Source organism: Perognathus longimembris, chromosome 15 (genome assembly GCF_023159225.1).
Source record: "Perognathus longimembris pacificus isolate PPM17 chromosome 15, ASM2315922v1, whole genome shotgun sequence".
NCBI lineage: Eukaryota > Metazoa > Chordata > Mammalia > Rodentia > Heteromyidae > Perognathus > Perognathus longimembris.
The window spans coordinates 9,862,122-9,884,787 of record NC_063175.1 but is presented as its reverse complement, the minus strand read 5'-3'; the positions used below and the strand labels follow the sequence as shown (position 1 = coordinate 9,884,787).

At 55.6% G+C, this 22,666-nt stretch overlaps 1 protein-coding gene across 1 annotated transcript; it reads left to right on the top strand.

Annotated features, from left to right (window-relative positions):
- Positions 1 to 8,477: 8,477 nt before the first annotated feature.
- On the top strand, positions 8,478 to 21,009 carry Tubb6 (tubulin beta 6 class V). The gene is made up of 4 exons (XM_048363561.1): positions 8,478 to 8,569; positions 8,753 to 8,861; positions 12,093 to 12,203; positions 19,908 to 21,009. Exons 1-4 carry the CDS (start codon positions 8,513 to 8,515, stop codon positions 20,984 to 20,986), a joined length of 1,356 nt encoding a protein of 451 aa, XP_048219518.1. The 5' UTR covers positions 8,478 to 8,512; the 3' UTR covers positions 20,987 to 21,009.
- Positions 21,010 to 22,666: the final 1,657 nt, after the last annotated feature.

Here is a 22,666-nt window from a genome sequence, read left to right as displayed (position 1 = left end):
TCATAGGGGTGGCGTGGACCGAGAGTCAGGTATGGACCAGAGAACAGACGACTGACAGCAGTCCACACGGCAGGCTGGTAAGGCTGTCACCTCTCGTCTCTCCCAGATGGCAAGAGCTGACCTGGGTTCCCAGATGCCCCTCAGTGTCAACCCTTCGCACCTCTAAGTAGACAGCGCCACAGAAGCCACACAGAAGTGCGAAGAAGGTAATGTGCCAATACAGCGGCCAGGGCCAGGCATCCTATGAGCTGTGACTATAGGCCTAGAGACTCAGGAAGTTAAGATCTGAGGATCAAGGTTTGAAGCCAGACTGGGTAGGAAAGGCCATGAGACTCCCCCTTCCCATCCCCTTCCACAGTTGCCCCCTGGACTTCCCAGGGGCAGCTCCACGGCTCCGAGCCTGTCCCCTGGTCCCCTTACTCAGAAGGACCATGGTTCACACAGTCCCAGTGCCTGTCTGGCTGGGCCTTGCTTCCCGGGGCGACCGACAGGCACAGGATCCTTCTCAAAGGACTCTGGGCATCCAAGATAGAAGCGCAGCAAGATGGAGGGCCGCCTGAATCAACAACTTCTGCTGAGCACTCCCTCCGCCATGCTGAGCCGCCCCGTTGCTGGAAAGCTGCTAAATCAAGTACTGCTGCTCACCCTGTGTCCCTCCATTTCTATGCCCCCCCTTTCCCTCCCGAAGACAGATAAATGAACAAACAAGACAAAAGGAAAAGAAAGCAAAAACAGCAACAAAGAAAAAACCTCTTGTTTCCATTTCCTGGAGTTCAATACCCCAACACACACCCCCTCTGGTCCTGGGGCTTGAACTCAGGGGTCTGGGCCTATCCCTGAGCTCTTTTTCTCAAGGCTAGCATGCTAATAATTTTTTTTTTTGCCAGTCCTGAACTCAGGGCCTGAGCACTGTCCCTGGCTTCTTTTGCTCAAGGCTAGCACTCTACCACTCGAGCCACAGCGCCACTTCCAGCTTTTTCTGTTTATGTGGTGCTGAGGAATCGAACCCAGGGCTTCATGCATAGTAGCCAGTAGGCAAGCACTCTACCGCTAAGCCACATTCCTAGCCTTATTTTATATAATCAGATGCACATAAGTATTGTACCTTTGTGTTCCTCTCCTAAGAATATCCTCCTTTGGTCTCATTGTGTGTGAATGCCTGATGACCTGTAGAATTTATCATGTTCCAGTGTTTTGGGTTTTTTTGTTTGTTTGTTTGTTTTACCATCCAGTAAATCTGTAATCCCAGGATTACAGATGTGAGCCACTGACCCCCAGCTCTGAACAGTATTGTGTGCGTGCATGTCCACACTTCTAGCTTTTCGTTGGTTAATTGGAGATGAGAATCTCACACACATTTCTGCCTGGGCTGGCTTCAAACTGTAGTCTTCAGATATCAGCCTATTGATTATAGGATTATAGCCATGGCTCCTAAGCTGATTTTTATGACGTGCAATCCAACAGGAATTTATACTCTCACAGCAAATTGCCCTAAGCATACAGGCAACAGGAGTTCAAGAAGAGGAGTTACAGACTAAAGGTTTGTCAAGAAACATAAAAAAAAAAAATGACTTAACGATGACTTTATCTTTTTTGTTATTTTCCAGTCTTTTTCCAATTTTTTATGATCCAATCTTAACTACTTAACCACCTTTCAAAACTGTAGTTTTTAAAAAAGCACATAACCATACTGGGGCTGGAGATGGGGGGGGGGGTGTAGTACTTAGGATGGACGAGGCTTTGAATTTCCCCAACACCAACAAAATGAATTAAGTTTCAAAATGTACTACCTGATTATGGTAAAGAATACCATTCAAGCCAGGTGCTGGTGGATCATGTTTGTAATCCTAGGTACTCAGGAGGCTGATATCAGAGGATCGAAGTTCAAAGCCAGCCTGGGAAAAACAGTCCGCAACACTTTTATTGCCAATTAACCACCAAAAAGCTTGAAGTGAAGCTGTGGCTCAAGTGTCAGCCTTGAACACAGAAAGCTAAGAAACAGCACTCAGGCTCTCAGTTCAAGCCCCAGTGCCGGCACACACATACAAAAGAGAAAGAAGGTCAGAGGTGTTAAGTATATTCATATTGTTGTGCAATGGCTCATTTGCTTTGCTTTTTTATTTGTGGGTGTGTGACAGGACCCGGCTGGCTTCTGAGCTCAAGCAATCCTCTGGCCTCCGCCTCTCCAAATGCTGGCCCTATGGGGGTGTATCCCCAAACTCAGCTTTCAGTTAGTACTTCTTAATGGGGATGCTTTAAGAGACTGGAAAGTGTCTTAGTGGTTGAACAATTTCTAGCTTATAAAAATTGCTAGGTTTGCCAGGGGTGGGTGGGTCAGGCCTATAAGCCTAGCTACTCAGTAGACTGAGTTCTGAGAATCATGGTTCAAAGTGAGCCCAGGCAGGAAAGTTCATAGACTCTTATCTGCAATGAACTACCAAAAAAAAAAAAAATGTCAGAAATGGTGCTGTGGCTCAAAGTGGTAGCACACTAGCCTTGAGGCCAAAAGCTCATGGATGGTGCCCAGGCCCTGAGTTCAAACCCCAGGACTGGCACACATACACCAAAAAAAAAAAAAAAAAAAAAGGCCTACTTTCAATTCCCAGAAATACAAAAACATTTAAATCCTGTGGTGAAGTGTCCCTTACTTCTTTGCACTCGAAATCACTGACTAGAATATTCCAGAGCTGAGTCTCACTGGCTTCCTTCCTGCCTGGGCTTCTGCCCCCTGCCCCCCCAGTTCCTCCTTCAGCCCAGCTAGTATGGATTCAATATGAGGAGCCAAGGAAGGAAGTAGGGGAGGAAGAAGGGAGGGGGCTGCAGGCACATCTGGGCTCCAGGGCCTCCATATCAGCCTAATGTTGCCCTTGGTGTTACAGACGGAGAAACTGAGGCTCAGGGGCTATCAGCTAGGTAGAAGTTCACTGGGGACTACCTCTAGGTTCTGTCATGTCTAAGCTGCTGTGTTTGGCAAGGGAGAAGGCATTGACACGGCCAGGCATGATCTCTACTGCCCGTGTGTGTGTGTGTGTGTGTGTGTGTGTGTGTGTGACACAGCCAGGCATGAGCTTCACTGTCCATGTGCACCTCCCTGTCACCATACAACTCAGAAACAACTTCCACCATGGATGGCGTTCAGGCTTGTTAGAAGCCGGGTTTGCTGGAGCCAAGGGCAATTCATGGTATGAAGCAGACACTTCATGAATGTAAGTACATGAAAGAGAAGAAATTAACGTATGGTTCTTAAGTGTGTATGCATAACAAAATTCTTGGAGCTAGCCCGCCCAACCTGCAGACAGTGTGGCGTGAGGGGCCTTAAAAAATGACAGACCACCCCGAAGAGCACTGATCAGAGTGACGGGCCCCCAGTTACTGCATGGCTCCTGTGCCTGCCCCATTCCTAGCAAACCATACCCCCTGTCCCCACCCAGCAAACCATTCCCCCTGGCCCCACCCAGCAAACCATTCCCCCAGGCCCCACCCAGCAAACCATTCCCCCTGTCCCCACCCAGCAAACCATTCCCCCTGGCCCCACCCAGCAAACCGTTCCCCCAGGCCTGACCCTGTCCGAAATGCAACCTGCTCAGGATTCGCAGGCCCAGGACCTGGAAATCGATTTGTAGTTTTGACCCACTGGCAGAGTACACACAGGGGGAGCTGCCAGGCCGGTGCCCCTTGCATTGCAGTTCTTCCCTCCTGCACCTTCCCAGACCCACTGCCTGCTCAAAGGCACAGTTACCCCCAACTCCGTTCAAGGAGTCTCCTTAGCAGGGACTGTCGTGTTTGATTTGCACACCACCCTAGGTGTTAGGTGCTGAGATGCAAAGGGCAAGTGAGCAGCCCAGGCGCCCCTCTGGCTGGCTCCCTGGGCAGGCTGCCCAGGGCGGCAGCTCTCAAGCCCCATGTTTGACTGTTTCCCAGAGTGCCTTGCGTGGTGCTGGGCCCATTGCCCACAGGCTCTCCTGTCCCGTGTGAGTACAGTGTTTGGGGTGGCCAAAAAGAAATGTTCTGATTTACTATGTATACAATATTCTCCAGAAGAATTAGAATTCAAGGAAAGGTTCTTCCACACTGAGCTGAACACATTCCTGTGTTAGCAAGTCTACTGTCTGCCTTCATCAACCCTGATTCCAAAATGGGTGACCAGGGCTCCACCAGCCTGAGATGGGCTGCATTACATTCATGCACCTGCCTATAGTGTGCCTCCTCTTGGGACTTTCTTTTCCAGAAACTAAGTTTTGACAATGCTTCAGAGAAAGCTCCAGGTAGCAGAAGAACTTAATGGATGGCTCATATGAGACCCAGCTCCAAACCTGGCCAGCTGCTTAGGACCAGACCCAACTCACCCTGGCCAAGGACAGAGAGTCTCATGTTTGTTCCTGTCCTCCGCAATACCCCCAGGACCCAAAGAGAGGACACCCTCCCCCGCCCCCCCCCCCCCCCCGCCCAGGCTCACGGTTCTGTCTCAACACCTGCTGGCGTCTACACAGTGGTGGCTACCATGTCCCCTTCTGTCTGAAGAAATGCCATCCTTTACCTACCAACAGTAAAGTTATATAACAGTCTGGTAACCTTCATTTTTAGTCTAGTGTTAGTTGAAGACGTCCCCAAGCTGGCCACAGGTAGCTCATGCCTGTAATCCTAGTTACTCAGGAGGCTGCCATCTAAGAATTGCAGTTCAAAGCCAGCCAGGGCAGGAAAGGCCATGAGATTCTTATCTCCAATAAACTACCAGAAAATCAGAAATGGAGCTATGGTTCAAAGTGGTAGAAAGCTAGACAAAAGCAGAGACAACATCCAGGTGACACGCTCAAGCACTATGACTGACAAAAAATAAGAAGGAAAAAGAGAGAGAGAGAGACAGAGACAGGAAGGAGGGAGGAAGGAAGGGAGAAAGGGAGAGAGGGAGGGAAGGAGGGAGGGAGGGAAGGAAAGAAAGCATCCCCAAGGCCATTTTAAAAGACTGGTGGGTCCCCCGTTTCCTTGCCCAGGGCTTCCCTTGCCCAGCTTCTGTCTCTGCGTCACCCCCAGAACATGGTAGGGGAGAAACCAGGTGCTCTCCAGTGATTCTAACTACTTGAGTGGTGAAGATTGAGAGGATTAGAGTTCCAGAACAGCCTGGGCAAAAAATGAGCAAGACCCCATCTCAACAAGAAAGCTGGTGCAATGGCACATGTCTGTCATCCTTCCTAGACAAGTTACATAAGTAGGAGGGTTTTGATCCAGGCCAGCCTCAAGTGAAGAACAGGAACCTGAAAAATAACTACTGCAGAAAGACAAGGGGTGTGGCTCAAGCGATCGAGCACCTGCCCAGTAAGGAAAAGACCCTAAATGTAATCCCCATTACTGCCAAGAACAAAAGAGGGAGGGAGACAAAGGAACCCCGATACTCTGTACCCAGTGTCCTGGGTATTGGTAGACACCGTGTTCAAACCTGGCCAGTGACCCTGCAGTCCGTTCTGGATGGGTGACTGCATTAGACGGAAGTAGGGCCCACCAGGGGCTTAGCTACTCAGAAGGCTGAGACCTGAGGATTGAGGTTCAAAACGAGCCTGGGCAGGAAAGTCCATGATATGATACTCTTATTTCCAGTTAACCACCCAAAAGCTGGAAGTGGAGCTGTGGCTCACATGGTAGAGCGCTAGCCTTGAGCGAAAACGCTAATGGACAGCTCCCAGGCCCTGAGTTCAAGCCCCCGGACAGTGACAGGGGAAAAAAATAAAAAGAATGCAATCCAAGGCCCAGGAGGGACAGTGAGACAGGAGCTCAGACAATGTGGAGCCCCAAGGCCAAGGCCCAGCAACCCCATAGCTGCCTCAGAAACAAGTGAGAACTTGGCCCTGGGCTGCCCTTCTCTGTAGAACACAGAGGCAAACGCACTAAACCCACCCACCCCACTGCATCTAGACCGCGCTCAGCACCCAGTTCTCACCACCATTCCCTCTGTCCCATCTCCCAGAGGACAGCCAATAGCAGAGAGCATTATGGGTAAAGAGAGTCTGCGGGCATGTATCACAAGCTCCTTCCTAGCATGGGATGATATTAGAGAAGGGAGGAAAGAGCAAGAGTGGCTGGCACTAATTTTCCGTACGCTACTGCTGTGCCCAGAGGCAAATCCCCAAGGAGCCTGGAGACTCCTGAGCTGCAGAGGACAGCCATCTTGAGTGTGTGTGTCCAAACACAGCCCTTTCACTTGCAAGGCTGCTCTACTCCACGCAGGAAGGCCTATTTCTTTAAGGTAGGAAAATACTCCCAGAGACTTCCTGTAAGTTTGACCCGTAACTTGTATATCTAGGGCCTCAGAGACTTCCTAGTGTGAATTCTCACCCAGGATCCTCAAGTCAGAGGCAAGCCTCGTTCACCACAACTCGCCAGCAACATGAGCCAGACTTTTATCTCTAAGAGCCAGGATGTCAGGTTAGCCTGCCAACAGCAGCATAAATTCTGCATAAAAGTCCCTCCCTTCCTGTGCTGTCCCACCATGGAGCAGGTAGCAGGCTGAGGGGCCTCCCGAGGATCTAAAGTCAGTGCATCCCCAGTGAAACGAGTTCAGGTGACAGCAATCCCGGATCCGTCCTCTACTTGCGTCTTGGCCCACCCGAGAACCCCAGACGCAGATTCTGGCCCAAGGATTAGCACTGAAGAGATGGCTGCCATCACCAACTGTGGAAAGGCCTAGAAAGCGGGTACTGCTCCGTAAACTTGAGTAAGCCATGCTGAAGAGAAGGCCTTGCCCAGGGCTTCACGGGCCCCTCCATTCCTGTCTCCCACCCTAGACGCAACCCTGCCAGACAGAGCAAGGTAGCATTTAATGTGAGTTAGTAATTACGGCACACGCAATCTGGAAAGGGACAGCATAAATAAGGGTGCTGTGTGCTCAGTCGAGGAGCTCCACAGCTTGGTACCATAGTGTTTATACGATATGTCATTACCGCCTCTGTAGAGAGACCTAGGGACCTGGAGAAGACAGAAGAGTAGCCTGGAGGACAGGGACCCAGTGAACCAAATGCTCTCCAAAGTTGGAGCATTTGAAAAACTCTAGAAGAAAAATGCAATCTGCTTGAAGTCTTGTGTCTCCTCTCCATTAGACATTAGGATTTCCTATTAGTTACCCCATGTTTATAAAGAAGCCCTGGGTGGATTACAAAACATGCTCCCTTCCTTCTTGGGAGGTGTTTCCACTGGGTGGGGGCGCATACATCAGGACTGTTCCAGATCTCTCAGCCCGAAGGGCTCCCAGGAGGAGCCTGGGTACTCAGTACCCAGTGCTCACCACAGCCCTGGTGCTGGGCTTCAGTGGCTCAGGCCTGTATTCCTCAGGAGGCTGAGATCTGAGGATTTCAGTTTAAAGTCAGACTAGGCAGGAAAGTTCGTGAGACTCTTGCCTCCCATAAACCAGCAGAACGCAGAGGGTGGAGCCTTGGCTCAAATGGTAGAGAGCCAGATGTGTGCACAGAAAGTGGAGCCAGTACTGAGGGATAAAACAAAAGGCCTGGAAGGGGAACTCCAGCTCAGGACATGGCGGTGGTTTTCATGTGGCTGACTGGCACAGTTGTGCTAGGAGTAGCTGACAAGAGCCTTGCCTGATGGACATCCCCACGGGACTAGATTCCAGAGAGTTCCAGGCCTCTTAGCGGAGCATGGCTTACCAGGCTTCAGCGGGGCCAGAGGGCATCTGAGCCGAGAGGGCCGGAAGCCTGTGGGGTTCACCTCCAGTTAACCACCAAGGGGCTGCGGGTGGAACTGTGTGTGGTTCAATGGGCACACGGGGGACAGCACCGTCTGGGAGCTGGGGTGGGGAGCTGGGCTCCTAGTCACCTGGGCATGGGGTCACGTCCGGAGGGGCCCTCAGGAGACAGGCCAGAGGCCGGCTGGGGTGCCACCCCAAACCAAGCTCAGGGCTCCGCGGAGGAGGGGCGGGGGCGGAGGCCCGGAGTCCCTCCTGAAGCCCATCTGCCACCCGCAGGTCCCTTGTGGAGCAACAACCCTCCCCCCCCCCCCGGGGGCGCCGCGAGCTGGGGGAAGCGCTAAGGGCCGCTCAGCCTCCCCCTCCCCGTCCCCTCCCCGCGAGTGGGGGGGGGGCGCGATCGGCCAGCCAGTCCCCCCACACCGTCCCCCGGGAGGGGGGCGATCGGCGGCCCAGCCTCCCTACCCCCATCCCCTCCCCACGAGCGGGGGGTGGGGGCAGCGATCGGCCCCCTAGCAACCCCTCGGGTCCCCTGACACCCTCCCCCCTCCCCGGGGCTGGGGGCCCCCTTAGCTGTCGGGCTAAAGGACCGGCCCAGGCGGGGCGGGCACAGGCCACGCCCCCGTGGGTCTTGCGCGGGGCGCGGGGCGCGGGGCGGGGGATGGGGGGGCGGGCGGAGGGCGGGGTCCCACGCGGGGCGCCGGGGCGGAGGGTGGAGGGGGGGGCAGAGGGCGGGGTCCCGGGTCGCGCGCGGGGCGCCGGGCCCTCAGTCGCCGCCGCCGCCGCCGTCGGGAGAGCCAGCAGCCCGAGGCAGACGCGCCCGCCATGAGGGAGATCGTGCACATCCAGGCGGGCCAGTGCGGGAACCAGATCGGCACCAAGGTGGGGCGGAGCCCGCGCGGGCCCCGGGGCGCTCGCCCAGGAGCGGGGGTGCGGGCCGGGGCGTGCGGGGCCGGGGCCGGGGAGGGCGAGGCCGGGGCGGGCCGGGGCCGGGGAGGCCGGGGCCGGGGAGGCCGGGGCCGGGCGGGCGTCCCTCCGACGGTCGGTCCCCGACGCCCTTCCTAGTTCTGGGAAGTGATCAGCGATGAGCACGGCATCGACCCGGCCGGGGGCTACGTGGGCGACTCGGCGCTGCAGCTGGAGAGGATCAGCGTCTACTACAACGAGTCATCCTGTGAGTACGGCCGGCGGGCGCCCCGCCGCCCCGCACACCCCGGCCGCCCCGCGCGCCCCGGCCCCGCACGCCCCGCACGCCCCGCCGCCCCGCGCACCCCGGCCGCCCCGCGCGCCCCGGCCCCGCACGCCCCGCACGCCCCGCCGCCCCGCGCACCCCGGCCGCCCCGCGCGCCCCGGCCCCGCACGCCCCGCACGCCCCGCCGCCCCGCACACCCCGGCCGCCCCGCGCGCCCCGGCCCCGCACGCCCCGCCGCCCCGCACGCCCCGCCGCCCCGCGCACCCCGGCCGCCCCGCGCGCCCCGGCCCCGCAAGCCCCGCACGCCCCGCACGCCCCGCGCACCCCGGCCGCCCCGCGCGCCCCGGCCCCGCACGCCCCGCCGCCCCGCACGCCCCGCCGCCCCCGCGCACCCCCGGCCGCCCCGCGCGCCCCGGCCCCGCACGCCCCGCCGCCCCGCACGCCCCGGCCGCCCCGCGCGCCCCGGCCCCGCACGCCCCGCACGCCCCGCCGCCCCGCGCACCGGCCGCCCCGCGCGCCCCGGCCCCGCAAGCCTCGCACGCCCCGGCCGCCCCCGCGCGCCCCGGCCCCGCACGCCCCGCACGCCCCGCCGCCCCGCGCACCCCGGCCGCCCCGCGCGCCCCGGCCCCGCACGCCCCGCGCACCGGCCGCCCCGCACGCCCCGCCGCCCCGCGCACCCCGGCCGCCCCGCGCGCCCCGGCCCCGCACGCCCCGCACGCCCCGGCCCCGCACGCCCCGCACGCCCCGCACGTCCCGGCCCCGCACGCCCCGCACGTCCCGGCCACCCCGCGCGCCCGGGCTCGCACGCCCCGCACGCCCCGCCGCCCCGCGCGCCCGGCCCCGCACACCCCGCACGCCCCGGCCCCGCACACCCCGCACTTCCCGGCCCCGCACTTCCCGGCCCCGCACTTCCCGGCCCCGCACGCCCCGGCCCCGCACGCCCCGGCCCCGCACGCCCCGGCCCCGCACGCCCCGGCCCCCCACGCCCCGGCCCCGCACGCCCCGGCCCCGCACGCCCCGGCCCCGCACGCCCCGGCCCCGCCGCCCCGCGCCTGTTACCCCGCCTGCCCCACTGGGACCCGCTCTTCCCCCCGCAGAGACTCCGCGGGACCCCAGTTCCCCAGCACACTGTGTGGGGACTCCAGCTCTCCCCTTAGACGCCCCGCCTTTCACCGCCCGCCCCCGCGCCAGCCCTTCTCCCGCCGGGACCCCAGCCCCTCCCAGCCCCGGCCCAGCGCCACATCTCTGCTTCCCGCTTCCCGAGCACCCGGCGGCCGCGCCAGGAGAAGTTGTCCCGAGTGGAGCGGGCGCGGCCACGCCCTCGCTCCCGGGGACGGACGGGAAAGCCACCGTCAATTGGATTCAGACTGCGGGCAGCGGCCTAGGGGGGCTGAGCTCCTCATCAGCACACCCAGCCGGGGGGGGGGGGGGGGGGGGCTGAGCTCCTCAGTCACACACCCAGCCTGGGGGGGGGGGTTGAGCTCCTCAACCACACACCCAGCCTATTGGGGGGGGCTGAGCTCCTCAACCACACACCCAGCCTGGGGGGGGGGGGCTGAGCTCCTCAACCACACACCCAGCCTATGGGGGGGGGGGCTGAGCTCATCATCAGCACACCCAGCCTATGGTGGGGGGCTGAGCTCCTCATCAGCTCACCCAGCGGGGGGGGGGGAGAGGGGGGGCTGAGCTCCTCAACCACACACCCAGCCTGGGGGGGGGGGGGCTGAGCTCATCAGCAGCACACCCAGCCTATGGTGGGGGGCTGAGCTCCTCATCAGCTCACCCAGCCCCCAGAGTGTGGAGAGACACACTTGGGGCCTGGTCCCTGGCCTGTCCCTTCGGTTTTAAGAGAATGCGATCTAGGGCGGGCCCCTCCCCCTCCCCCCTCCCCTCCTGGTGGGGAGGTGTCCCTTCCTGGGGATTCCTGGCTAGTATTTCACAAGACACTGGCCAGTGACCTCGCCGTGCTTGACTGCCACCTAGAAAGACTTCACACTTGGCCTGTGGAGAGAAAGCTGGAAGCCCAGGCAGTCCTGGGTCACGTGGAGGAGTTTGGTTAATTGTGCTTTGTATCCACATTTGGGATAGCATCACTCCTCTGCCCTGTCTGCCTCCCCCCCTCCACAAAAGAGGGTCATACCCCTCACAAAACAACAACGACCTAACACTGGAAGAACACCCAGAGAAATGTCAGGTGCTGCCCTGGCCCCACCTCTGAGACTCCGTGCCTGTAAACAGCCACTGTCATGGGGTTTACAGCCTCCAGACCTTCTCCATCTCTCTGGACAGCCCTGGGAGAAGCCAGGCCCAGGCCTCCCCGGGTTCTGTGCGTTTAGGCAGCTGTGCCCCCAGGTCTGAGAAATTCCAGCCAGCACTGCACTTCCCGTGGCCCCAGCCGGCTCTGCCCACACCCTTTCCTCCCGGGAGTGGGGGCTGCACTTCCTGTGAGGGATCCTATTTTCCCCATCCTGCCTGCGAGCAGCTGCTTGCACAGCTGCCATGAAAAACTGCAGGGAAACCCGTGTGTGTGTGTGTGTGTGTGTGTGCGCGCATGTGTGCCATTACTGGGGCGCATACGCAGGGCCTGGGCAATGTCCCTTCGCTTCTTCTCCCCTCGAGGCTGGCACTCTACCACTTGAGCCACAGCTCCACTTCCAGCTTTTTGCTGATTAGCAATTAAGCAATTAACGTCATGGACGTTTTCCTGCCTTTGTTGACTTTGAACTGCAGCCTCCCTGGCTCAGCCTCCTGATTAGCTAGGGTTACAGGCGTGAGCCTACCAGAGCCCAGCTAGAAACGCTCAAATTCACACAAGAGCGGATCTCTGGGGACACAGTGGTGGCGGGGGTGTGTGTGTATGTGTGTGTGCATGCATGGGGGAGGTACCAAAAGGTCACAATATCATGCCAACTGGATGTGGTGTGTGACCTGAGTCTGTAGCCACAGATTCTTTGTATTTCCACACAGCTACGCAGGAAAAAGAGAACTGAAAATACTACAGTAATCAGGAAGTAGAAGACCCGAGGCTGTATCCCGCCTCTTGTGGGCTGGTTTCTCACTCCAAAGTTAACATTCTGTAATCCTCCCAATCTCAGTACCTCCCCCAAAAGACAGATCCCCTTCCAGACAGTTCTATAGCTGGCGGAATTTGCTGAGAGAAATCAATTGTTCTAGAACCCTTGAAGTAATGGTTGGACTTTTATTCTCCTCTAGCTCAGAAATACGTGCCCAGGGCTGCCCTGGTGGACTTGGAGCCAGGCACCATGGACAGCGTGAGGTCTGGGCCTTTCGGGCAGCTCTTCCGGCCTGACAACTTCATTTTCGGTAGGTTCCATCTTCTTTCTTTAAAAAAAAAAAAAAAAAAAATGTTTTGTTGACTGGCTTATTTGTAGTGCAGGAGATTGAACCCAGGGCCTCCTCCGTTCCGGGCAACTGCTGTATCCTTACACTGTCCCCAGGCAAGCTTTAGTTTGTTTGTGTTTTTTGAGACTGGATCTTCCTACAGATGCTGGCCTCAACCTGGAGATCTTTCTGTCTCCACCTGCTGAGTACTGGGATTACAGACAGCACCACCAGGCTCAGCTCCGGGCATTTTTCTTTTAAAGTGAATCCATGTGCCAGATTTAAATACATCACAAGACCAGGGAAAATCATAAGATGGAAACCAACAGTCACACTCTCCCCGCCCCCAGCCCGGCTAATCACACAGGGAGGCGCTTTTAATGCTGGACTTGTTCTTCTGGGAAGTGGTGCCCGTGTTTGTAAATGACACTGGCGTACTGATAGTTCTTCGTTGTTTCCAATTTGGTTGGTTGTGGTGGTAATGGAGTTTGACCTCCAGTGTCGGTTAGGCACACCACTACTCGACACGCTGTATTCTTCTATACGCTTAACAGCTCTTTTGCATGGGAAATTTTCAAGTAAGGTCTCCATTTATGCCCTGGCCAGCCTGCATTGAGATCCTCCTATTTGTGCTTAGCCAAATCTCTAGAAACATAGGGTACTACTGCACCCACCCATTGATCAAATGACATATTTTTCTTGCTTTCACACACCCCCCCCCAAGTTGGTCTTAAATCCTGACCCCCTGATCTCTGCTTCCTGTGTAGATAGGATTACAGGCTTGAGCCACTGTGCCCAGCTCTGATTGAAAAACAAAACCTGAGAGATAGTTTTAGACATTAGCCTCTTTTTTAGACATTAGCCTCTTTTTCCCTCTCTCATTATGACGCGATTTCACCTTCAGGTTTTGGTTCTTACATCTGCCATTTTCACTTTATTGTTTCTACCTGTATCTCTTTTTTCCCTGATCTACAGCAATTAGTCGTACTGTTTGCTTTCTAAAGGCTGACGCCACATGTTTTGCTTTATCCTCTCTCCATCTAAGCAGTGAGCATAGACCCTCCCTCAGCAAACTCCCACAGAAAATGACAGAATCAAATGAGGTGGTCCTATCAGATGGCTTGCAATTTTCCCACCTGACAATTTATTGTGCCAGTACTGGGACTTAAACTCAGCACTGGGCACTGTCCCTTAGCTTTTTTGCTCAAGGTTGGCACTTTTTACCATTTCCAGCTTTTATTTTTTGCCAGTCCTGGGGCTTGAACTCAGGGCCTGAGCACTGTCTCTGGCTTTTTTTTTTTTTTGCTCAAGATTAGCATTCGACCACTTGAGCCACAGCACCACTTCTGGCTTTTTCTGCTTATGTGGTGCTGTGGAATTGAACCCAGGGCTTCATGCATGCTAGGCAAGCACTCTACCACTAAGCCACATTCCCAGCCCCCCATTTCCAGCTTTTTTTCTGGTTAATGGATACAGGGGATTGTGTTTTTTTGGGGGGGGGTGGTCATGGGGCTTAGACTCTGGGCCTGGGCACTGTCCTGAGCTCTTCAGCTCAAGGCTAGCACTCTGCCACTTGAGCCACAGCACCACTTCTGGCTTTTTCTGTTTATGTAGTGCTGAGGAATCAAACCCAGGGCTCTTGTACATGCTAGGCAAGCACTCTACTGCTAAGCCATATTCCCAGCCCCCACCATGCTCGTTTTTGAAATAGGGTCTCACTAGCTTTTGCTCAGGCTGGCCTCAACCTAAGATCATCTCCACCTCCTAAGTAGCTGGGATTACAGGTACTGCCACCATATCTAACCCCACTTTAATTAATGAGTAAGACACTTATCTAGAGGGAAAAAATATACATCTTATCAACAGAAACACCTCAATCAACAAATATGTCTCCCATAGAACCTGAGTATCCCTTATTTGAAATGCTTGGGCACCAAAGTGTTTCTTTTTTTCAATTTGGAGATAATCATATACACATAACGACGCTAAACACAAAAATTCATTTATGTCTTATACACACCTTATGCAGAGCCCGAGTCATTTTGTATGGTATTTTTAATCTGCATAAAATCAGGTGGGGTTTCATATTCATAGCTGACAAAGATAAAATGTCTTCTGAGGCAATGTGGAGATTTTAAGCCCAAAGATGTGACGGCACAGAAACTGAATACATCGTGGGAAATTCACATGCCGGCACCTTCCTCAGAAGGCATGGGAAGACAGCTTAATTCTCGATAAAAAGCAATGTTATCTTACCCACTGCTGAGAGAAAAGCATGGAAACTTACCAGTATCCCCTGTGACACCTATAGTTCAAACTCACTGAAAATGATAGGAGCAGCTGGGCGTCAGTATCTCACGCCCATAATCCTAGCTACTTGGGAGGCTAAGATCTGAGAACTGTGGTTCAAAGCCAGCCTGGTCAGGAAAGTCCATGAGACTGTTATTTCCAATGAACCCACCAAACACGCAGGGGTGGACATGTGGCTTGAGTTATTGTAAGAGTTAAGAGACAACTCCCAGGCCCCGAGTTCAAGGACTGGCACACATGCACACACACGTACAAAAACATTAGAAGCAAAGCTCATGGATAAATACACTATTTAGGCCGACTGTGGTGGCATTTACGTGTGTAATTCCTGCTCGTTGGGAGGTGCAGGAAGGAGGATCGCTGGAGACTGGCCCAAGCGCAGTTGGCGAGTCTCTCTCACAAACAAGTGTGAAGCAGAAGAGCCACCCAAGTGCTTCCTGCGGGAGGAGCATGCCTAGTGATTTTCCCCGCTAGTATGGCCTTCAGGCGGGCCGCCCGCTCTTCTGAAGGGTTTACTACCGCCGGATAGCAGCACAGCTCTGGACCCAGCCGTGAACACCCCGGCATTTGGGAGACTTTCCAGGTCCAACTACAGCATGCTGCCCCTCCCCTCAAAGGCACCGGTCTGTCTCACCAGGCACAGGGCCTTCGGTTCTTCTCCACGTGGCCCCTCCCTGCAGGGCAGAGCCAGTACTTGTTTCCTAAGTGCTTCTGAGTGCTTTTCTTGCTTGTGCTGGACCCTTCCCGGCCCGCAGTGGTGGGCGAGGGGCAGCTGAGCTCTGCTCAGTGGCCTTGGTGTTGGAGTTGCTTCTTCAGGTGGCTGCATCTGTCTGGCGAGGGCTGGGGTGAGGGCTGGTAGTAGAGCCATTGCCCCACATGGGAGCTCATCCTCGGCATGGTGAAGGAAGAGAAAAGCTTTTCTGTCTGACATGCAGCAGCCCCCCAGCCCTCTACTCCCAAGGTCACAGACCATGTAAGAATAGACACTCATGGGGCCGCAAAAGCTCCTCCACCTCCAGAAGAACGTGCATCGTGTTCAGTCCCACCTCCTTCCTCTAAGAGTCAGTCTAAACGTTTACCACAGTTAAAAGGCCCCATTCCCTCAAGCCACATCATTTGAGAAAAGTTTGATTTTCCTCTGGTACTGAAATTTGAACTCAGCCTCACAGGACAACTTGCTTGGCTGATGCTCTAACCGCTTGCGCCATGCCTCCAGCCTAGCTTTGTGCCCGTTCATTGGAGATGAGCTCTTGTGTCCTGGCTGGCTTTGGACTGTGAACCCTCTGGCCTCGTCCACCTGCCTAGCTGCCTCGCAGGGGCGCACGCACCACCTCTGCCAGCTGTTAGCGGAGATGGCCTTCATCTTTCTGTCTGCTGGCCTCACGGTGGTTCTCCCAACCTCCAGCTCCTGAGCAACTAGGATTATGGGCCTGAGCCACCATACTTACATTATTCTTTGTGTATGGGAGGTAGGGCAATCCTAGGTCTTGAACTCAGGGCTTGGGCTCTGTCCCTGACCTTTCTTGCTCAGGCTAGCGCTCTACCACTTAAGCCACACTTCTACTTCCAACTTTTTTTTTTCCCTTTTAGGCAGTGTGACTCTTTATTGGCAGAAAAGGTGTCATCATTTATAGAGTTCTGAAATGCCATCATAGATTACTTCCAACTTCTTGCTGGTTAATTAGGGATCCGGGTCTCATGGACTTTGGTGCCTATGTTGGCTTCAGACCTCAATCCTCAAATCTTGGCCTCCTGAGTAGGTAGGCCTGAGCCACCAGAGACCAGCTATAGTATTCTCCATAAGAGCAAAATGGTTACCTGATGAAACTGCTTATTATCTGCTATTGAAAGTTAAGAATTAATCACATACTATGTAGCTATTAAAAATTACCGATTAGAAGCTAGGCACAGGGCCTCACTCCTGTAATCCTAGCTACTCAGGAACTGAGATCTGAAGATCATAGTTTGAAGCCAGCCTGGGTAGGAATGTCCCTTGAGGCTCTGACCTCCCAGTTTACTACCAAATAACCAGAAGTGGAGATTATGGCTCAACTGGTAGACTGCTGACGAGCAAAAAGATCTCAGAGACAGAACCCAGGCCCTGAATGAAAGCCCCAGGGCTGTGCGCGTGCACACACATGCACGCACACGCACACATTCTAGAACAGCCAAGCTATGATAGCTCACACCTGTAATCTTACTTGCTTCTCAGGAGGCTGACATCTGAGAATTGAGGATATTTAAATTTTGTGTGTGTGTGCCATTCCTGGAGCTTGAACCTAGCTAGGGCTTAGGTGCTTTCCCTGAGCTTTTTTGCTCAAGGCTAGAATTCTACCATTTGAGCCACAGCTCCACTTCCAGCTTTTTTGGTGATTAACTGGAGATAAGCACCTCACAGACTTTCCTGCCTGGGCTGGCTTTGTACCATGATCCTCAGCTCTCAGACTCCTGAGTAGGATTATGGACATGAGCTACCAGTGCCCAGCTAGGATATTTAAAATTTTTAATGAGGTATACTGAGATGGGGTTAATGAAAATTTGAAAAATGAATGCCTTGTCAGGTGCCACTGGCTCACGCCTATAATCCTAGCTATTCACAAGGCTGAGATCTGAGGATTGCGGTTTGAAGCCAGCCTGAAAAGTTCATGAGACTCTTATCTCGAATTAACCACCAAAAAACTGGAAGTGGCACTGTGGCTCAAAATCGTAGGGCACTAGCCTAAGCAAAAAGGCTTAGGGGCGGGCTGGGGATATGGCCTAGTGGCAAGAGTGCTTGCCTCGTATACATGAGGCCCTAGGTTCGATTCCCCAGCACCACATATACAGAAAATGGCCAGAAGTGGCGCTGTGGCTCAAGTGGCAGAGTGCTAGCCTTGAGCAAAGAGAAGCCAGGGACAGTGCTCAGGCCCTGAGTCCAAGCCCCAGGACTGGCCAAAAAAAAAAAAAAAAAAAAAAAGGCTTAGGGGCAGTGCCCAGTCCTTGAATTCAAGCCCCAGGAGTGGGGGGGGGGGGGAACTTATAAAATTCAGGCTTGGGATTTGTTTAAAATGCATGTGTTTATTTTGTTGAAAGAGCACATTTGTTGTGGAGAAAGCTACAGTGTTGGCTAGAGCCTCAGCTCCACTTCTGGCTTTTTGCTGGTTGATTGGAGATAGGACTCTCATGGACTCTCCTGCCTAGGGTTGCCTGTGACTTGGATCCTCAGCCTCCCAAGTAGCTAGGTTTCCTGGCAGGCATAGAATTCTTAAAGTGGAAGCTGCTTTTAGTTTAAGTTTCTAACAACATGCTTTTCACAGCTGCTTTTCTAGACGAATTACTGGTTATATTGCAGACATGCCAATTAGATTGTGGAAAGAAAGCAGAGGTACGGATTCCCAAAGCTCCTTCGTGGATTTGTAGCTTCCTGTTGAAGATTCAGGGCTAGAGTCTGGGAGGGAGGCTATGGATGGACTGTCAAGGCAGAGGGTACACGCAGGAGCCGGGGGAGCTGCTACCTCACTGGTGAAAGTTAGTGATGGCAGCCTGGTGTTTAACGAGCCACAGTCACTGATGAATTTTGCTGCAAGCCAGTGCCAGAAGATATTCAACTCTTGTCCCCCAAATATTTAACTGCTAATGTGTGTTGCTATGAGACAGTGGCAAAATATTTTCAAAGCCACTAGCTTCCTCCATTTGTCAAGGGCAGAGACGTCCTGCTAGCAAATCATGCTGGGAGAGTTGCTCAAGTGAGCTGGGAAAGGAGAGAGCCAGCTTACAAGACTGGCAAGTTTGATGTTTCAGGCTTGTGTCTGCCCTGAGCCCTCTGCTACGGTTTTACTAAGATGATTCCTTGGCTCTTCTCACAGTGCTGCTTAGTCTTTTGCACAGGTGTAAGAGCTTTCCACTGAGTGGCAAATATAAGACTAGCCCTGAGCCGAGGCTGGCTTCGGATAGGAAAATGGCCCTGGCTTTGTTCTTCCCAGGGTCTGTGTTGGGGTGTAGGTGGGTCACCCTGTGCTGGGCTGATGGGGGCTTAGAAAGGACAATGGCCGCTTGTGAGGCTAAGGCAGCCAGACAGGCACTGGTGGCTGGCGCTTATAATCCTAGCTATTCAGGAGGCCAAGGTCAAGGTTCAAAGCCAGCCTGCGCAGACAAACCCATGAAACTATCTCCAATTAACCAGCAAAAAGCCAGAAGTGGAGGTGGTGTGGCTCTAGCAGTAGAGTGCAAGCAGAGAGAGAGAGGGAGAGGGAGAGGAGGGAGAGAGACAGTGAGACAGAGACACACAGAGAGAGACAGAGAGAAGAGAGGGGGGTGGGAAGGGAGAGGGAGAAGAAGGTTTCATTGGGATTTTCACAGAGAATCTGAGACTCTCCTTGTTCATAGGGAGGTTATTCACATCCTAGTGTGCCAAGGTCCTAAGAGAACAGAACAGGGGCTCAGGAAGCTGTGTCCCGATGGCTGGAGTGGCTGCTGCACGGGGTGTGAAGCCTCTGCTGCTGGGCCGGGGGCCTGGGGCAGCCCCGTGGGACACAGGGCCCGAGTGGAAGGCCGCTGTGGTCTCACGTGACTGTTCTGCTCTCCAGAACTTCACCTTTACTGTGGAAAGCATTCTAAAGCATTTTTATTGCACACGTAATAAAAGTAACAACTTCCGTGTGATCATGTTTCGTGAAATGTTGAAGTCTTCATGCTGGGGGTGGGGTGGGGCGGGCTGGGAGTGGCTGGCCCCTCCGCTGTTGCCACCCCACCCCCCCATCCCACGGAGGCTGGGGCTGTAGTGACATGTGTCCACACACGCACCCACCTGGCACATTCGCTCCCCTCTGCTCCCCTCTGCATGAGCCAGCGCCTCCCCCCTTCCCCAGAGCGCTCAGTCACTCCCCTAGAGACATGCTGTCATCTTCCCTGATACTCACAAAGCGCGTGCTTGTCAGTGGAAATGTCATACGCGGCCCACGCGGACGTGATGCCAGCCTTCAGAGACAGCCTGGCGTGCGTTTCATTCTGTGGCTGGACGGGGCTTGAAGTCGGGGCTTGCGGGGCTCTCCTGTTCCGGCTGCTGCTCTTGCCACTCGACACACAGCTTCACCGCACCCTGGTCTTTGAAAGTTGTGTTTTCATTTTATTTTATTTTTTTCCTACCAGTTCTGGGGCTTGAACTTGGGGGCTTTGAGCTCTTGTTGATTTTTTTTCAGCTTGATTGCATATGCCTGTAATCCTAGCCTTTGGGAGGTATGGGCAGGAAGGAAGGAGGAAGGAAAGAAGGAAAGGGAAGAAGGAAGGAAGGGGGAGGGAGGGAAGTTGGGCTGGGGGTGCAGATGGGTCTCCCCCCTCCCCCTCCCCCCTGCCCACCCCCCCCCCCCCGCCCTCCTTACCACCCCGCTTGTCTCGCAGGGCAGACGGGCGCCGGGAACAACTGGGCCAAGGGCCACTACACGGAGGGCGCGGAGCTGGTGGAGGCGGTGCTGGACGTGGTGCGGCGGGAGTGCGAGCACTGCGAGTGCCTGCAGGGCTTCCAGCTGACGCACTCGCTGGGCGGCGGCACGGGCTCGGGGCTGGGCACGCTGCTGCTGAGCAAGGTGCGCGAGGAGTTCCCGGACCGCATCATGAACACCTTCAGCGTGATGCCGTCGCCCAAGGTGTCGGACACGGTGGTGGAGCCGTACAACGCGACGCTGTCGGTGCACCAGCTGGTGGAGAACACGGACGAGACGTACTGCATCGACAACGAGGCGCTGTACGACATCTGCTTCCGCACGCTCAAGCTGGCCACGCCCACCTACGGCGACCTCAACCACCTGGTGTCGGCCACCATGAGCGGCGTCACCACGTCGCTGCGCTTCCCGGGCCAGCTCAACGCCGACCTGCGCAAGCTGGCCGTCAACATGGTGCCCTTCCCGCGCCTGCACTTCTTCATGCCGGGCTTCGCGCCGCTCACGGCGCGCGGCAGCCAGCAGTACCGCGCGCTCACCGTGCCCGAGCTCACGCAGCAGATGTTCGACGCGCGCAACATGATGGCCGCCTGCGACCCGCGCCACGGCCGCTACCTCACCGTGGCCGCCGTGTTCCGCGGCGCCATGTCCATGAAGGAGGTGGACGAGCAGATGCTGGCCGTGCAGAACAAGAACAGCAGCTACTTCGTCGAGTGGATCCCCAACAACGTCAAGGTGGCCGTGTGCGACGTGCCCCCGCGCGGCCTCAAGATGGCCGCCACCTTCATCGGCAACAGCACGGCCATCCAGGAGCTCTTCCGGCGCATCTCGGAGCAGTTCTCCGCCATGTTCCGCCGCAAGGCCTTCCTGCACTGGTTCACGGGCGAGGGCATGGATGAGATGGAGTTCACCGAGGCCGAGAGCAACATGAACGACCTGGTGTCCGAGTACCAGCAGTACCAGGACGCCGCCGCCCACGACGGGGAGGACGAGGCCTTCGACGACGATGGCGACGGCGACGACGACGAGGCGGGCGAGTAGGGGCGCCTGGCGTGCCGGGCGAAGCCCTCCCTCGCGGGCCCGGGCCGGCTGCAGGGGTGGCGGGCAAGGCCCGGGCGGCTCCCCCCCCCCCCCACTGGAGGAGGAGGAGGAGGACGCCCGCCCCGCCCCCCCCCCCCCCCCCCCCCGCGGCCGGAGGACAAGGAAGCCAGCCGGGGCGCCCGCGTCCTCCCTGGGGGTGAAGCCCGGGGCCGGTGCTGGGCTGCCCGATCCGAGTAATAAATGGTTGCGTGGGGCTTGCGTGTGTCAGCTGTCCTCTCCCGCACGGACACGAAGTTAATGTGTGTGGCTACGGTGGCGAGCCCCGGAGGAAGCCTTCTCGTTCGTATGCTGGTACCAGGCCCATAGAACTCAGGACCTCTGTCGCTTATTATTATTTTTTTTTGCTCGAAACTGGCACTGTACCACGGAAGCTACACTTCTACCTGTGGCTTTTTGGTGGGTAGTATAGTGCAGACAAAGATTCCCGTGGATTGATCAGCCTGGGCTGGCTTTGAACCTCAATCCTCAGATCCCAGCCTCCTGAATAGGATTCTAGGCATGGGCCACCAGTGCCTGGACTTGTTTTTTTTTTTTTGTCTTTCATGTAGCCATATTCATAGTACTATTTTCCCCCTTTTTCCCACCCAAGGCTAGCACTCTACTACTGGAGCCACAGCTCCACTTCTGGCTTTTTGGAGGTTAATTGGAGAGAAGTCACACAGCCTTTCCTGGCTTTGAACTGTGATCCTCAGGGCTCAGCCTCCCGAGTACCTAGGATTGCAAACATGAGCCATTCACTGGTGCCTGGCTGGAAAACTTCTTAAACAGGTCTTTAGGGTGGCAGCCAAAACTGAGCTTGGAAGTAGTACAAATGTAAGTAAAAGCTCTGGAGTCCAAACCCATGCCTCCCATGCTCCGTGCCTAGGCCTTCCTGTGCAGTTGACGCCACCACTTGACCCTCCAGGCCAGCTTCTCAAGAAGTGCTCCTCCACCTTCTAGACAGCTCCTCCCATGGCTGCTGCAAGGAAGCTAGGCCTGGCTTCTAGAGGCTGATGGGCTCTTTGCTGTCACCCCCAATTTCGGGTTTCTGTAGCCACCGCCTCTGTGAGAGGTCTCTTAGAGGACATGGCCATGTTAGCTTTACTGGGAGTTGGTCTACACCTTACTGCAGCAGTACTAGCTTAGTCCTAGCCTCCCAGGGAAGTTAGCTACTAGCATAAGGCCTCTGTCAATGAACCTGATTGCACCCTGCCCCCGTCCTTTGTCCTTCCTAGGGGAAGCGCGTGTATTAGCACTGCCTGTTAGTGCCACCTGCCTGGTTTGCTGCCATTCTGAGCAACACTGTCTACCTACATAACCATAGCAAGCAGAGCCCCGGCCTCTGCTTTGTCACTACAGCCAGTTAAAGTTGCCTACAGCGTAAGCAGAAGACTGCAGTTCCCAACAGTTCTTAAGCCATCAAACAGCAGCATGACATGAGGCAAGTGAATTTTGCAGAAATCTGTTTTGTCAGAAAACAGAAAACGGTAGATCTAGCTCACCTCAGTGTGTGTGTGTGTGTGTGTGTGTGTGTGTGCTCTAAAACATGAGCCACTTCATCAGTGCCTTTTTTTTTGGGGGGGGGGGGGTGCTAGTCCTTCAGCTTGAACTCAGGACCTAGGCACTATATCCTTTTTCTCT